The 15,889-nt window shown below is 39.5% G+C and overlaps 1 protein-coding gene across 14 annotated transcripts in view; it reads right to left on the minus strand.

Moving 5' to 3' along the window:
- The window catches only part of Pam (peptidylglycine alpha-amidating monooxygenase), a 296,974-nt gene that overhangs the window by 84,413 nt on the left and 196,672 nt on the right, over positions 1–15,889 (minus strand). For all 14 annotated transcript variants that reach the window (XM_060368297.1, XM_060368299.1, XM_060368300.1 and 11 more), the window contains 2 exons: positions 2,121–2,169; positions 927–994 (listed from right to left, as the gene is read on the minus strand). In XM_060368297.1, coding sequence (XP_060224280.1) covers positions 927–994; positions 2,121–2,169 — 117 coding nt within the window. The remainder of the gene's footprint in view (positions 1–926; positions 995–2,120; positions 2,170–15,889) is intronic.

Raw genomic sequence — 15,889 nt, forward strand, 5'->3', positions numbered from 1 at the left:
AACATTTTTCATACAATATATTTTGACCTTATTCAACAACAGGGAACGATAGGGACCAAATCAAAGTACTCTGTATGAAGGCAGTGCCATAATTTGTTTGTTATCTTTTTCTTGAAATTTATTCTGCTAAAAAAATTAACTTTATTTTTATATTAGTACAAAAAGAATTTTAAAAATTGAATATAAATACCTAGAATCACTAAATTGGTAGGTCATGGTTACAACAGACACATTCTGTATAATTTTCATTTCCTACAAGCTAGCAAATAATAAAGATTAAATAAATATGCTTTTTAAAGATAATAATAGATAAACTATACTAAACATTAACTTTAAAAGATACTGCTCACACAAACATACCACAATCAATGTGACATTTTTGTTGGATCAATGATGCCATATGTATTCTTGTAGTTTATTGTAGCTTAGGAGAATCTGGTGTTATTTCCACTTTGCAAATAGGGAATTTAGCATGTCTAAGGACTAGGCTGAGCTTAGTCCTTAGATCTAGGACTTATATCTAAGTCCTTAGATCTAGGACTAGTCTTAGATTTTCTAGCCTCTTGACTTTGAAGCTTTCCAAACACAATAGTTTATACCACTGCATAATATGTAGTTTAACTTCTAAATATAAAGAGTGAATAGCTGATTTGTAAAATAAAATTTAGTCTTTATATAACAAACAACCAATCCATGGACCTCCATTCTTGGCATATGTATAAATAAATATTGGAAAACCAATAAAGTATTGGCTTATAATGATTTTTAAAAATCCATTTAAAATCCAAGGATGCTAAAGAACTGCTTTATTTTTCAGATATGAATGCATATAGTGATTATTTTGTAAGTTCACAGGATGTACTCTATGTCTGTTCTTACAGATGAGTTGATGAAACAATGGTAAATGCTCAGTGCCCTTTACTCACCTTTCTCTCCTGGTGGTATAACAGTGTCAACTGACATCATCAGGTACATGCCAGCAATCAAAGGCTGTCTGAAAACATAAAATAAGAAAGTGAAAGATTATATACATATTTGCACATACACACATCTATTTTTTTTCCTGTATATTCTATAATAAAGCTAAAATACTCTGTTAGAAGTATATGACATACTAGTTTACAAAATACAATTCTCATGTAAATCAAAATGAAGCTGATTTTTTTTTCCCTTAATAATTGCTTCAGTTTGTCAAGGTATACCATGGCTAATTTTAGGAACTTGTTTATGCTAAGGCATCTGCTTTTTCATTCAGTGTAGGTATCACTGGAAAAGGTTTTGTTGTTGTTTTTGTTTTAGATGTAACTAACACTTTAAACAGTGAATAAAGCAGTCTACTCTGCATAATCTGGGCAGGTCTCATTCCAACCATGAAGTTCTTAAGAAAGACGACTGAGCTCTCTCAAAATGATGAAATTCTCTGTCCACATTTCCTTTGGGGTCAATAATGCAATAATCACCTCTGTCCTGAATTTCCAGATAGCTCTACACACTTTGGACTTCTCAGTCCCACAACATCTAACAAATATTGTCAGTGTCGTGGCACGCTACCGCATCATAAGATTAAATTATTAAATAACAAATAGCTCAAAGCTCATCTTTTATATACACCCTTGCGTTATTATTATTGGCTTACTTTTTTGATTTGACTGTATCAACTCTGTCCTGAATTTTCACTTAACCCTCCCTATTCTGGACCTGTCAGTCCCATAAAATGTCTCCTAGTGTTCCCACTCCTCCTTCCCTTCCCTGCCCCCCTTCTTCCTCTTCCTTTTACTTTCTCCTTCATTTGATATAATGTCATTTGAACTGTTTACAGTCTGTGAAGAAAACACTGAGGGAGAGGCCCAGCCAACAGCTGCAAAGATGTGAATTCACCGACAAATATGTGAGGTATTGGAGATGACTCTTTCATGGTTGACCCTAACAGTGACTGAACCCCACACAAAGCCTCTCACTAAGGCCTTTTTGTAAGACATCTGTGCAGACCCCTGACAGTGAGATAATAGATATTTATTGATTTGAGCCAGTCATTTCAGGTTAATTAATCTTCTACATCAGATAACTAAAACACTCTGACGTTCTCAAAGACCGTATCTGGAAACACTGGAGGCACTTACGGCACACGCGTGAGATGTAAGGACACACCAGAGCAGTCTTTGTGATTATCTGAAAAGACACAAACACATATTAAGTATGAACAAGTGTAAACAGATGTCAAGGTAATGTGCTTTAGTTAATACTTAACGTGTCACCCTTATAACAGCTGTGTCACATCTGTTCTGTCTCTTCATGATGAGCTTTCATACTCATCAATTCACCAATGAATCACATGAGTGAAGGCAAACTGCCTCCTGACTCCATTCTGTGCCCAGACAGCAGACAAGGGGGCACAGAAGCAAGTGGTTGCTGTGTTCTGCATCAGCTTTATTGCAGAAGCACATGGGAAAGTGGGTAAATTTGACACATCCAGCTGTGCCCGCCTTCTGCTGCTCTGACTTCCCTGCCAGGATAGGTGGTACATTGAACCGGGAGCTGAAATAAATTCAGCATCCTTTAATTTATTTCATCAGAGTATTTTTTTTTACATCACAGGAGAGTATTATATAACAGGAAAAGAAACTAAGTCAATGTTTAATATATTTTTTGGCATTTTGTTTTACAAAGATATCTTTGTCTAGTTCCTTTAATCAATTTCTAGGAAGTACTATTTTAGCAAAAGTTTCAGAGAACTTTCTTTTCTCTCTTTCTCTCCCTCCTTCCCTCCTTTCCTCCCTATCTTCTTTTCTTAATATTTCCAAGTGCTTTTTAAAAATCTTTTAATTTTATTAATTACAGTCCATTCACTCTGTATCCCAGTTGCAGCCCCCTCCCTTATACCCTTCTAATTTCACCCTCTCTCCCTCCTCCTCTCCCATGCCCCTCCCCAAGTTCAAAGACAGGGGAGGTCCTCCTCCCCTTCCATCTGACCCCAGTCCATCAGGTCTCATCAGGACTGGCTTCTTCATCCTCCTCTTTGGACTGGCAAGGCTGCTCCTCCCTCAGGTGGAGGTGATCAAAGAGCCAGCTCATGATTTCATGTCAGTGTCCAAGGGTTCCTCTTGGACACTGAGCTGCCTTGGGCTACTTCTGTACAGGGGTTCTAAGTTATACCCATGCATGGTCCTTGTTTAGAGTATCAGTGTCAGAAAAGACCCCTGTGCCCAGATTTTTTGGTTCTGTTTTTCCCCTTGTGGAGCTCCTGTTCCCTGCTGGTCTTTCTATCTCCCCCTTCTTTCATAAGATTCCCTGCACTCTCCCCAAAGTTTGTCTATGATTCTCAGCATATGCTTTGATACCTCACTGGGTGGAGTCTTTCAGAGGCCCTCTGTGATAGGCTCCTGTCCCATTCCCTGTTTTCTCCCTCTTCCGATGTCTGTCTCATTTGCCTTTCTGAATGAGGATTAATCATCTTACCAGGGTCCTCCTTCTTGATTAGCTTCCTTAGGTATACAGATTTTAGTATGATTATCCTTTATTATATGTCTAATATCTACTTATAAGTGAGTATATACCTTGTGTGTCTTTCTGCTTCTGGAGTACTTCAAGAAAGTTTATGCCACAAAATGAAGCCTCCAGTGGTAGGATTAGGTTACATCTAATCAGGTTGTTGGCCAGAGGGGGACCCCCTGGAAACTTGCAAACAACTCAGGCTATTGTCAAGGCTACTGGTTTGCTCTCCACAAACTGTTAACAAGACCTTATTACTGAACACAATACCTATACAACTCAGTGAAGATGGAGAAGATGAGCTGGTGTCCAACTTGAGCCTTCACTCCTACTACCTAGTGTTCATGGTATTGGAAGGCACCCTACACTGTACCAAAGGAGAAAAGCAAACACCAACCCAGCCTTGAACACTCAAAGCTAACTCAATGTTACTTTTGAATTTTTTTTTTCTCATGATGGTTTGTCCGGGCAGTCTCTCATTCTCTGTCTGTCTGTCTTTCTCTGTCTCTCTGAGTATATACTATGGTTTACGGTTTTATGTTTTTATGGGATTTCTGTGTGTATGAATGTGTGTGTCTCAGTGTTTTGTCTTTGGATTTTTTTTTCTGTTTGTTTTTATTTTATCTTACTTTATTTTTCTAATGAGAGAGAGCAAGAAAGGGTGTGGCTTGGGCTGTTTGAGGTAAGGAGGATCTGGGAACAGAAGGAGGGAACAAACTAATTAGGAAATATTGTATGAAAAAATTCTATTTTCAATAAAAAGAATGAGAGTTTAAAGAAAGCTTGAAGAATGAGGCAGTAAATAATAATACTGAATAATGAACACAGGCATATCTTAAGCCTTGACTATGTTTTGAAAACTACAGCTGGAATACAAAGTGAATAAACTGTAATTAATATAAAAAATAAAAAATTAATTAAAAAAGAAAGGACAAATGAGTCCAATTCCTTCATTTATTTTATAAGAACACTGACTTTTAAGAACAGACTTCCTTATATGAACTACGTGTAACTTAATAAACATAGCTAGCCTGTAATACGTCCAAAATGATTGGCTGATGATGCCATAAAGAAATATGTGAATATCCATGGTGACTGACAGAGGACAGTTAAAGTAGACCTTCATTCACATCACATGAACTCCAACTCTAGAAACTCACCTAATTAGCTTAGATAAGTGCAAGAAGCATTTTTCATGTGCATGAAAATCCTACTGAACTTAAAGGTTATTTTAAGAAATGACAATCATCTTGATTCAATTAATACTGAGAAACGTGTACAACTCAGACCTGAACTTTAGCTAGCAGGCAGCGAAGGAGGATATTCACTGGTTTCCTGCTCTCTAATAGACATAGTGGAGGAGGAGAGGTACAGAAAAAGATGACAGCAAATGGCTAAAAAATGAACTCAATAAGACAATGTGAGCGCAGTCTATGAGCCCAGATCAGAGTGAAATGGCATGACCACAAGATCTGTTGACGAACATTATAGGTAGAAGACATTACAGGGCTTTAGAAGGACTGAGTATGCTTGTGGACAGGAGGTCACTGTTAAAGAATTCCAGTAAACAAGGGCTGTGGGATGACAGTGAAGGTGGAAGCTGAGCATTCACAGTGTGTGCATTGTGGGTTCAGAGTCTAGGTTTTATGCTGTGTGCAAAGAAGCCATGCAATGAGTGACAGGGACATGTAAAATGCCCACATAGCAAGTGCCTGGGACTTTTGCATTATCACTGACTACTGAATGCAAAGCCTGATAGATAGTTTTTGGTGGTTGTTTTGTTGGTGGTATTGAGGCACTGGGTATGGAATGAAAGGTCCTGCATGAAGTAGGCAGGTACCCTATCATTGAGCTACACACCAACCCTAGTGGTTTTCATTCTAATTACACCATTTGATGGAACAGCTTTCTCTCCTATTCAATAGAAATGCAAGCACCAAGAGCAATGTGCATTATGAACTGTCTTCTGTACTTTCATTACATTGTGCCAGAAATCATTAGGTGAATCATAGTTTGATTTTTATTACAGAAGGTGGCTGATCATTTTTATCATGACTTAATGTTGGAAATTGAATAGACATTTAAGAACACTAAGAAAAATACTTGAACAAAATTCTAAAAGTCATTTAAAAGTACACGTTCATAAAAGTGTTAGTGTTAAAGCTAAAACTACTACCAACTAAGAGTAGCAAGAATGTTACTCCTGGCATCTTGCCACATAGCTATTGCCAAAGGTAATAAAATGATGCATATTCTCATTAGAGTAGGCATTAGAAGTGTCCAAATTTAGTAGCTTTTCTGAAAGCACATCAATTAGAGGCAAAATTTAAGGACGTTCATAATCTGCTTATCATATTTTTTTCCAAATTACATGTTATATTTCAAAACATTAAAATGTATTGTTACTGTGTGTGTGTGTGTGTGTGTGTGTGTGCATGTGATGTGTGTGCGTGTGATGTAACATGCGTGTGTGAAGGGAGCTGTATCTGAACCACACCAACCATGTAGAAGTCGGAGGACACTGTTGTGGTGTCAGTTCTTTCCTTTTATTGTTACATAGGCTCTAGCAACCAAACTCCAGTCTTTCAGGTGCAGGCAACAGCATTTTTATTTCCTGATCTACCCTACCATCCCCTATGCTTTTCTTTCCTTCAGCTTTTAACCACAAATATGATAATCTATTATCAATATCATACCCTGTAAAAATGATTTTCCAGTAGTCATAAAATAGCACCAAACCAAACAGTAATGTGAGAACCGTCCTCGAGACAAATGCAATGGATCCTCCATACTTCTGCCCTGCAGTGAATCACAGAGACACTCAAGAGACAGTGACTCTGAGATTTGTCTTACAGGGATTGGCCTGCCACACAGATCCAGGGTAAAACCCTTTCCTCGTGTACAAAAGGATCCAGAAATCTGAACATACACAAGTAAAGAGAAACACTTCAAAACTATACTGTGTAGTTGATGAACAATAACAAAATCTATTTGTTTGCATTAAGTTCATCTGGTCCAAGGATTTTTAAAATTGTGTGCATAGATCTTATCTTCAAATTATAGATAGTCCTTCAGGTTATCTATCATCTTTTAAACACTAGTTTGGTTAGAATTAAAAAATGTGAAAATTTAAAAGTTATACTTTGTTTATAAATGTATGTGTTCTAGACATGAAAGTAGAAGGAGACTGTGAGGGAAGAGGAAGAATCCCAAGGAATGGGAAGGGAGAGAACAAGACAGTAATGAGAAGAAATCCAAAATGTAGACATTTTTCCCATAGGCAAAATGACACACACACACACACATGTATGCATAACACACACACATAGCAGAAGGAGAGCTATCTGGAGGAACCAGGGAACCGTGGACGAGGGAGAAAAAAATGGAGGAAATTGCTGGGAAATAAATATGAATGATGTACAAGGACATATATGTGTGAAAATGTCAATAAAAAGCTCATTATTTTGTATGAGCTAAACTAAATGTTTAAACTAAAACTACATAAAAATTGATGAAAAGGAATGATGCTGATTTTGTTTTATGTAGTGGATAAATATTTATTCTAATAGTATTTAGCTGAACAAAGTTTTAAAAGCTGTTTCAAAAGCAAATACTTCTAAAGCATATTTACATCCATTTTAGATGTAAAAAATGTGGGCATTGCTGATGTCTATTACAATTCTTTATTGCAAAATAAAATTTTATTACTAGAAGTGATTCTGAACCCTGCTAGCTTGTTATTCTGCAGCTTGACCTGAAGACCCCATGTGCTTGCATATTCACAGTGAGAGCCCTAGTGCAGCTATCTGAACCCCATCTGTCAGGCAGAGGGGCATGCTCCAGAGCCACAGCAGGTCCTGCGGAAGATAGCAGTTTCCACTTCAGCCCTAATGATTGGTGCAATGAACATGACCTTTCAACTGAACATATCCCTTGCCACAGTGATTCATTATTATTTTCATAACCTCTATCCTGATCTTCTGGTAAACTCATAAACCAGACAGTTTTGCATATCTCACTGACAGGCAGCGTGCCCTCATGTTGACGGCCTTTCTGCTGTAACTCATAGGGCTTGGACCATGAGAACACAAGGTAATTAACCTACATAAAAATGAACTCATTTCATTTTACTAATATAGGTGGTATCTGTCTCTGATATATACCACAATTAAAATAAAAAGTATTTAAAAAGTTTACTGTAGTAGCAATACAATGACTTCTAATATTTTACTGAATAAAGTGGAAAGAAACCGAAGTCAGAATCAAAAGAGTTAAGGCATACATAGAAAAGAATTTGGCACATCAAAAATTACATACTGGCTGAATACTGGTAAGATATCCTCATTTGGAGACTAGTACTCAAGAATAAAGATGGAAGAAAGAATAGATGGAAAAGTTAACTCAGGGCAGACAAAATAAAAAGCAATGCGTTAAAAAGGTGGGAGCAGAAGTAAGGGAAAAGACTCATGACCGAACCTTTGGCAGAGTACAGGGAATCATAAGAAAGAAGGGGAGTTAGTCTGATGGGGAAAGGATAGGAGCTCCACAAGGACCAAATATATCTGGGCACAGGGTCTTTTCTGAGCCTGACATTCAACCAAGGACCATGTATGGATATAACCTAGAACCTCCACTCAGATGTAGCCTGTGGTAGCTCAGTAACCAATTGGTTTCCCAAAGTGAGGGGAACAGGGACTATTTCTAACAGGAACTCAATGACTGGCTCTTTGGTCTCCCCACCCCCGAAGGGAGGAGCAGTCCTGTTAGGCCACAGAAGAAGGCTTTGCAGCCAGTCCTGAAGATACCTGATAAAACAGGATCAGATGAATGGGGAGGAGGTCCCCCCTATCAGTGGACTTGGAAAGGGGCAGGGTGGAGATGAGGGAGGGAGGGAGGGACTGGGAGGGAATGAGGGATCGGGACACGGCTGGGATACAGAGTTAATAAAATGTAACTGATAAAAAAAATAAAAAAAAGAAAAAACTAAAATGGTCTGAAATTGAAGCAGTGAATGTGTGTGACTAAAGGGCAGAAAAGGAAGTGAGCTGTTCATTTGACACATTCAGCATAAATGCTGTACATTGCCACACACCAGCTTTGTGTGTGTGTGTGTGTGTGAGAGAGAGAGAGAGAGAGAGAGAGAGAGAGAGAGAGAGAGTCTGGGCTTGGCCTACTTTAATCATACAGCTCTATGGCCAAGTTTAGAATTTAAAAAAAACGCTAATTCTCAGAGTGTTCTCATTAAATATTGGTGTGATCTAGAAGATTAATTCTTAGATTAGTCTTAGTGAACAATATTTTTAGCACAAGAAACTCTGGTGCACAGATGAGATAAGTAAAGAAGTTGGCATCAGATTTGGAACTTTGGGTGAAATTTGGCAAATGTTTTACTTTTAAAAATTTACCACTTTTTATACTACTTTGCACACCATGTGTATGCCTGGTTCCTAAAGAGGCCAGAAGGAGGCAGCAGGCCCCCTGGGACGGGGGTCACAGATGGTTATGAGAATCAGCGTGGGGCTGAGACTCAAACCTGGTTTCTCTAGAAGAACAGCAAGTGTTCCTAACTGCTAAGCCCTCCATTCAGCCAGTTTTATTTTTATTTTTTTGGAGGAACACACTTTAAAAATACTATAAAAATGTTTTACTTGAAATGTCTTTTCAAAGTTAGAAATTCAGAATATTTTATACAGAAGAAATGGAAGCATTTCCCAACCTTTCTAACTCATAACAAGAAGAAACAGAAAATAACATGGGAATATAAAAAAAAAGTGAAGAAATGATAATTTAAAAAAAGGAATTGGGAGCTGGGGAGGTGGTTCAGCAGTTAAGAGTACTTACTGCTTTTGAAGATGCCCTGGGTTCCATTCCCAGTACCCAGATGGCAGCTCATAACTGCTTGTAACTCCAGTTCCAGGAAATCATAGTCCTTTTTCTTACCTTCACAGGTTCCTGTATGCACATGCTACACATACATACACTCAAGTACACACACATAACATAAATGCATACATTTTTCCTTTTAAAAATTACATTTCTTAACGATATTAAGTATAGATATTTTAGTTTTAACTAGGGAGAAACAAAGTCATCAGGAAATAAAGAAATTTTAGTGGAATGAATGTCATGGCCCACTTAAAGTGAAATCCCTGAATTCGAAGCCGTAACTGGGAAGAGAGAGAGAGAGAGAGAGAGAGAGAGAGAGAGAGAGAGAGAGAGTCTGGTCACAAGTGTGTCAATACACTGTTACAAGACAATTGACTTTTAGTAATAGTGTTCCTCTTGACTAGCTCTAAGGTCTACTGTATTTTGGATTCTGGATTTAGAGCCAGTCCAGTAAGACATCATATTTGCAAGAAGCATTGAGGCCAGTTTTGTTCATGCTGAAATTATGGTTTCAATGCAGATTCATCCAGTAGTCTTAAGTGTTATTCTTTTGAGGCATTTCCATATATTTTTACTAAAAAGCAAATTATTTCTTTTATTAAGTTGATATTAATGTTTACTCTCTTTCAATGATATAAAATGATAAACACCTGAATTTTAATTGTGCTCCATGTTTATAGAGAACTGAATATGAGGCACCCATGTTAAAGGAATATTTCACGGATGTCATTCTTTTGCACTGTGGAAACCAGTGTGGCCTAATGGATTTCAAAATATTGAGAGGAGATCTCATTTACTAGATAGCAGATGACACTAAAGATAAGTCATTATGTCATTACATCCCACTTTTAATGTTGTATGTATATACAAAAAGCTTTAGTAACAGTGAATGCAGTGGAAAAGTTGAAATACAATTTTAGAAGGGACACATACAATAACAAAGTTTAATAATGCCTTAGGAGCTTACCCCAGCCCAGGATATCACTAAAGAGCTAATGGCTAAGCCACCATTCCTAATACGTAGAGTCAAACAATGGAAGAAAAGAGAACTTCCAGAGCACAGAGGAGGCTCAAAATCAGTGTTCTATCAGAATCTAATCTTGAGCATGATGAAAACTGGATGACCACATCATAAGGCTCTCAGCTTGCTTTTTATGACAAACCACTCTCTTTTTGCCTGACCAGAGATGGATAACCACATAGAGGTATTTTATCAACTATATAGACTCATAGAGTTCAGAACTGAAAGAGACCCTGGAGAAGATGGATTTCAACTCTTGAGTTTTATGAACAGGGAAAAATAGGCTTCAGAGACTGAGTGTTGCTCAAGGAATTCAAGTGACTTTTGACAAACTTGTGAATCAAAACTAATTCTCCAATGTTAATGTTTAATAAGCATATTTCCAAAAGAGAGTCCTATTTCTTAGAGATTTCAATGACATTTTCTTTATGAAATATCCCAAAGCATAGATTTAAAAAAAAAAAAAACTCCAGTTAGAATGGATAAATAGCCAATAGTACTTAAAGACACTTAAGCAGGAAGCTGAATTCTCTTAATGGGAAGCGAATGCATGGGATATGAGGTTATCCATCCCAAACTATTTAGCTTGCTTTTCTAATAATAGCTTGCAATTCCTGCTTGGATTCATAGCTAAGCAGTAAAGTAAGCATGTAGAATAATGCATGACCATAGCCCATTCCATCTCAGGGTCTTAGAAGTCTGTTGGCCTCTCCTGTTTTTTTTTTTTTCCTCTAGAGATAGCTCTCCTTTCATGAGCTCATCTTGTCCTGGTTGTTTCCTGCTTCAATAAAAGAATAGGTCAACCATAAATCCTTAGGGAATGAGGGAATTGTTATAAACTATATCCTACTAATTGGAAAAGTCCTTCAGAAAGACAGCAGAATAGATTTCAATTCCCTATACTCCTCTTGGAAAGGAAGGGAAGTGAGGAAGTACATCCGTTTCCTACTCTCCCAAGCCACAGTTTAGATAATGGACACTTTATAAAGCTATGGAAAAAGAAGGCTAGGACCATCAACAAATGTTAAAAAAACAAAGAATTAACATCTTTAGCAATAAGACATATTTTAGAAAGCAAATAGTTCCAAACTCTATCCACTCTCCCTCCCTAAATGTTCTGAATGTAAAGAACTTTTTCTGGTCCTGAACATACAAACAAAAATGAATAAAAGGTGTCAAAGCAAGTGCAAATAACACTATGTAGATATTTTAATATTTGTTATGTTGTCTGGATCTTTACCTTGCAGCTCTTTGTTCCTTATTACCAATATCGAATTAATGGGACACGTGATATTTTTCTGAGACAAAAGCATAGCTCCCAAGGTGATCAGAAATAGTAGAGTATTTGTGAAGTAATTTCTGAAGTCAGGAAAAATTTTACATAATTAAAACTCCATTGAAAAGCCCTTAGGAGAAGGAAGAGTGAGGCCCCTTAGTACAGCAGCATGATCCAGTTTCCTTGGCAGTGGAACAAGGGTGCTGTCCTTTGGGCCATGCTTTGTTCTTGTTTGTGCGTGTGTGTGTTTGTTTGATTTCTGTAAAAGTTATTTTTGTACTGCTACTTTGTAGTAGTCTATTGCAGAGGTTATTTCTGTGCAATTTCTGATGCAGATACCTGGACACAGACCTGAGAGGCCAACAGTAGAAAAACTAGCGATAAGGCAGAAGATAAATGCCTTTGCTTATTTAGGGAAAGGTATTTGAATGAACATCGGTTTTATAATGAAAAAGCATAAAAATATCACTTAATGCTGCTGGGGGGGGGAGAAAGGTGATCATCTAAGGAGATAAAGGAGAATACCATCAAGCTTTAATTTTTTGGTTTTGCTTATTTTAGTTTTCATTTCTTCAAACCATAACCTAGGTCATCAAAATTTCTCTAGAAAATCTGTAGAACCCTTAAAGCATGTTCTCAGAGTATCATCCCAAAACCTCCAGGCCCCTTCACAAAGCACCAATGCCTTTAGCTGTCACAGCATATATGTATCTGTTCAGTAAAATATGACAGAAATACTGGTACTGTTGCCATGTGGCCTGAGGTACCCTGAGGGTTCCCGAGGCCACTGAAAGCAGGCTTAGCGGACAAGCTTCAGTACTAAGTGAACGAGAGATACGAACTTCAAAAAGGAATTCCCTTTGAAGTTGTCAGTGCAGTGAGTTAGCCTCTTTTGATTTTTTATTCACTGCTACGGGAACAGAAATGATTAGCTTCCATTTGCCTCGTGGCAAGGAAGAGAAAATGCATTTATCCAACCTTCAAGAAGGCAACTTTAGAAATGATGGTCTGTGTGTTCCCACAAGGGATCAAATAGAAGGCAGATAGGCTCAAAACCCTCCTCTTATAATGGAAGTGCAAGAGGAGGGATGGGGTTAGAGCTACTGTCAGAATCTTTCCCTGTTATCATCTTACAGGACTGCAAACAAGCAATGAATCCACAGGAAAAAAAATATCAATTTACCCTGTTTTCTCTCAGAATTACAAGCCTACTTGATTTATTCATCCACAAAAGTAAAATGAAAAGACAGCCTACCAGTAATAGATAAATTCAAATTTAAAATGTCACAAAGTTTCAAATGTCATTTTAAAACCCCTTAAGATATAATATAAAAATAAGCACACAAATCAGATGGTACATATGCAAGAGTTTTACACTCATACCACACACACACACACACACACACACACACACACACACAGACACACACACAGAGTCAGTACTTAAATCAAGAAAGAAAAGCCCTCTGTTTTCATCCCCTTCCTTAGGCATTAGACTTTAAATGTCTATATTGTACAGATCCCACATTTAAACATTTGTTTGTAACTCAAGTGACCATACATGCTGGAGAAAGGGGAACCCTAATCCATTGCTGGTGGAATGTAAACTTGTACAAGCACTTCGGAAATAAATCTGGTGCTTTCTCAGACAATTAGGAATACTGCTTCCTCAAGATCCAGCTATACCACTTTTAGGCATATATCCAAAAGATGTTCAAGTATATAACAAGGACATTTGCTCAACCATATTCATAGTAACTTTATTTGTAATAGCCAGAACCTGGAAACAACCCAGATACCAGAGATATGAATATGGAAATTGTGGTACATTTACATAATGGAATACTACTCAGCAACTAAAAACAAGGAAATTATGAAATTTGCAGACAAATGGTGGGAACTAGAAAAAAATCATCCTGAGTGAGGTATCCCAGAAACAGAAAGACACATATTGTATATACTCACTTATAAGTGGATACTAGACATATAATATAGAATAAACATATTAAGTCTATACAATTAAAGAAGCTAAGCAAGAAGGAGGACCCTGGGTAAGATGCTCAATCCCTACTCAGAAAGGCAAAAGGGACGGACATGGGAAGAGGGAGAAAACAGGGAACAGGCAGGAGCCTACCACAGAGGGCCTCTGAAAGACTCTACTCTGCAGTATATCAAAGCAGATGCTGAGACTCATTGCCAAACTTTGGGCAGAGAGCAGAGAATTTTATGAAAGAAGGGGAAGACAGAAAGACCTGGAGGTGTCAGGAGCTCCACAAGGAGAGCAACAGAACCAAAAAATCTGGGCAAAGGGGTCTTTTGTGACACTGATACTCCAACCAAGGACCATTCATAGAGATAACCTAGAACTCCTGCACAGGTGTAGCCCATGACATTTCAGTGTCCAAGTGGGTCCCTAGTAATGGGAACAGGGACCATCTTCAACATGAACTCAGTAGCTAATTCTTTTGAGTACTTCCCCCTGAGGGGGAGCAGCCTTACCAGGAGACAGAGGAAGACAATGCAGCCAGTCCTGATGAGACCTGATAGACGAGGTCAGAGGGAAGGGGAGCAGGACCTCCCTTATCAGTGGACTTGAGGAGGGGAATGACAGGAGATGAGGGAGATAGCGTGGAATTGGGAGGGGTAAGTGAGGAGGCTATAGCTGGGATACAAAGTGAATAAACTGTAATCAGTAAAAAATAAATTAATTGGGGGGGGCCAAGATGGCGGCGCCAGGAGAGCACTGCGTCTGAGAAGCAGGACAGCACTCTCCGTGCAGCGACCAGGAGACTGAACTCTGGGCCCTGAAACTACAGCGATCGTGTTTCCCAGGTGAGGGGAGGCTCCCACGGCGTGGGAATCAGTCAGGTCCACTCTCGGCTGCCCAGCCAGAACCCAGAAGAAATCCCGGGTAACGCAGGCTTTGGGTCTCCGTGCTGGAGCCGCAAGCCTGCGTGTCCTGATCACTTTCCCAGGCTGATTGGTGGGCACAAGGGTGCCTGAGACTGGGAGTCCCAGTGGCAAGAAAACCTCACGGGGAAGCAAAGTTAGAGTCTGATCACGGGCCACCCAGTCTTTCCCTGGAAGGTCTCACAGACTGCGCTGCTATAGCAACTGTTCTCCCGCAACGCTGAGAGCTGCGCGCCCAGCTCACTGGTATAGAAGAGCTGTGCGCCCCAGTGCAACAGGGACTGGGAACCCATGCCCAGAGAGAGCCCCACAGGGAAGGAAGAAACCGTGCTGCTGGGGTCACCTAGGCTTTGCCTGGGGAAAGTCTAACAGACTGCAGATCGCAAACAGGCAAGTACGCCCAGCCATCACAGATCCGGGCCCAAGCAGGGAGCACAGAGATATTGGGAACCCAGACCCGCAGAATAGCAGGCAGACGCACGCTCCGCCAGCCCAGAGGCCTGCTTTGTACCAACTACTCCTACAGACAGAACTGTGTGCCCCAAGACACCAGAGTCTTAGAGTCACTGTCTGGAGAAACCCTCACAAGGAACAAGGAACGAAGCAAAGGGGACTGAATTAGGCAACCCAGTATATCCCCAGAAAAGGTCCCACAGACTGGCCCAACCCAGGGAACTGCTGTACCCCAGATAACCTGCTGTTACCAGGAGAGCAGTACTCACCTGCCACAGATTACCTCTTGGGTTCTGGGGCACAGAGCCCCAACCTCAGACCTACAAAAGACCGGGAACCCTGAGATCATCCCCCAGATACTGCTCCAAGGGGCAACCAGTTATCCCTAACAAAACCGACCAAACCACGGAACACACAGGTTAGAGCAGCTGATCACGAAATTTACAGCAAGAAACCCAGAAGGAGGGCAGCTGTCTCCAGGACTTCTCCCGGTGAGAGGAGAGCCCTCTTGACTACTCAGGACCACAGTTACTGCCCAGGTCTCTATGCCTGAGGTGAGTTGTAGCAACTCCTGAAAAACACCGGCCATCCAGTGACTATACCCAAAAAGCTGAGAAGGCTTCCTTCAGGAAAAAACATCTTCCTGCCAAAGGGATTCTCTCTACTACAAGACTCCAGGAACAACCAGAAACTAAGTTCAAACAACTAAGATAACCCAATGGGTAGAGGACAGCGTAAAAGTTCAACCAACAAAAGCCAGAGCAATATGGCATCTCCAGAACCCAGTTATCCAGGGGCAAATAGCCCTAGACACCCCAGCATAATTGAAATTCAAGGAGATGACCTAACATCTA

The sequence above is a fragment of the Meriones unguiculatus genome, chromosome 15 (genome assembly GCF_030254825.1).
Source record: "Meriones unguiculatus strain TT.TT164.6M chromosome 15, Bangor_MerUng_6.1, whole genome shotgun sequence".
Classification (NCBI taxonomy): Eukaryota; Metazoa; Chordata; class Mammalia; order Rodentia; family Muridae; genus Meriones; species Meriones unguiculatus.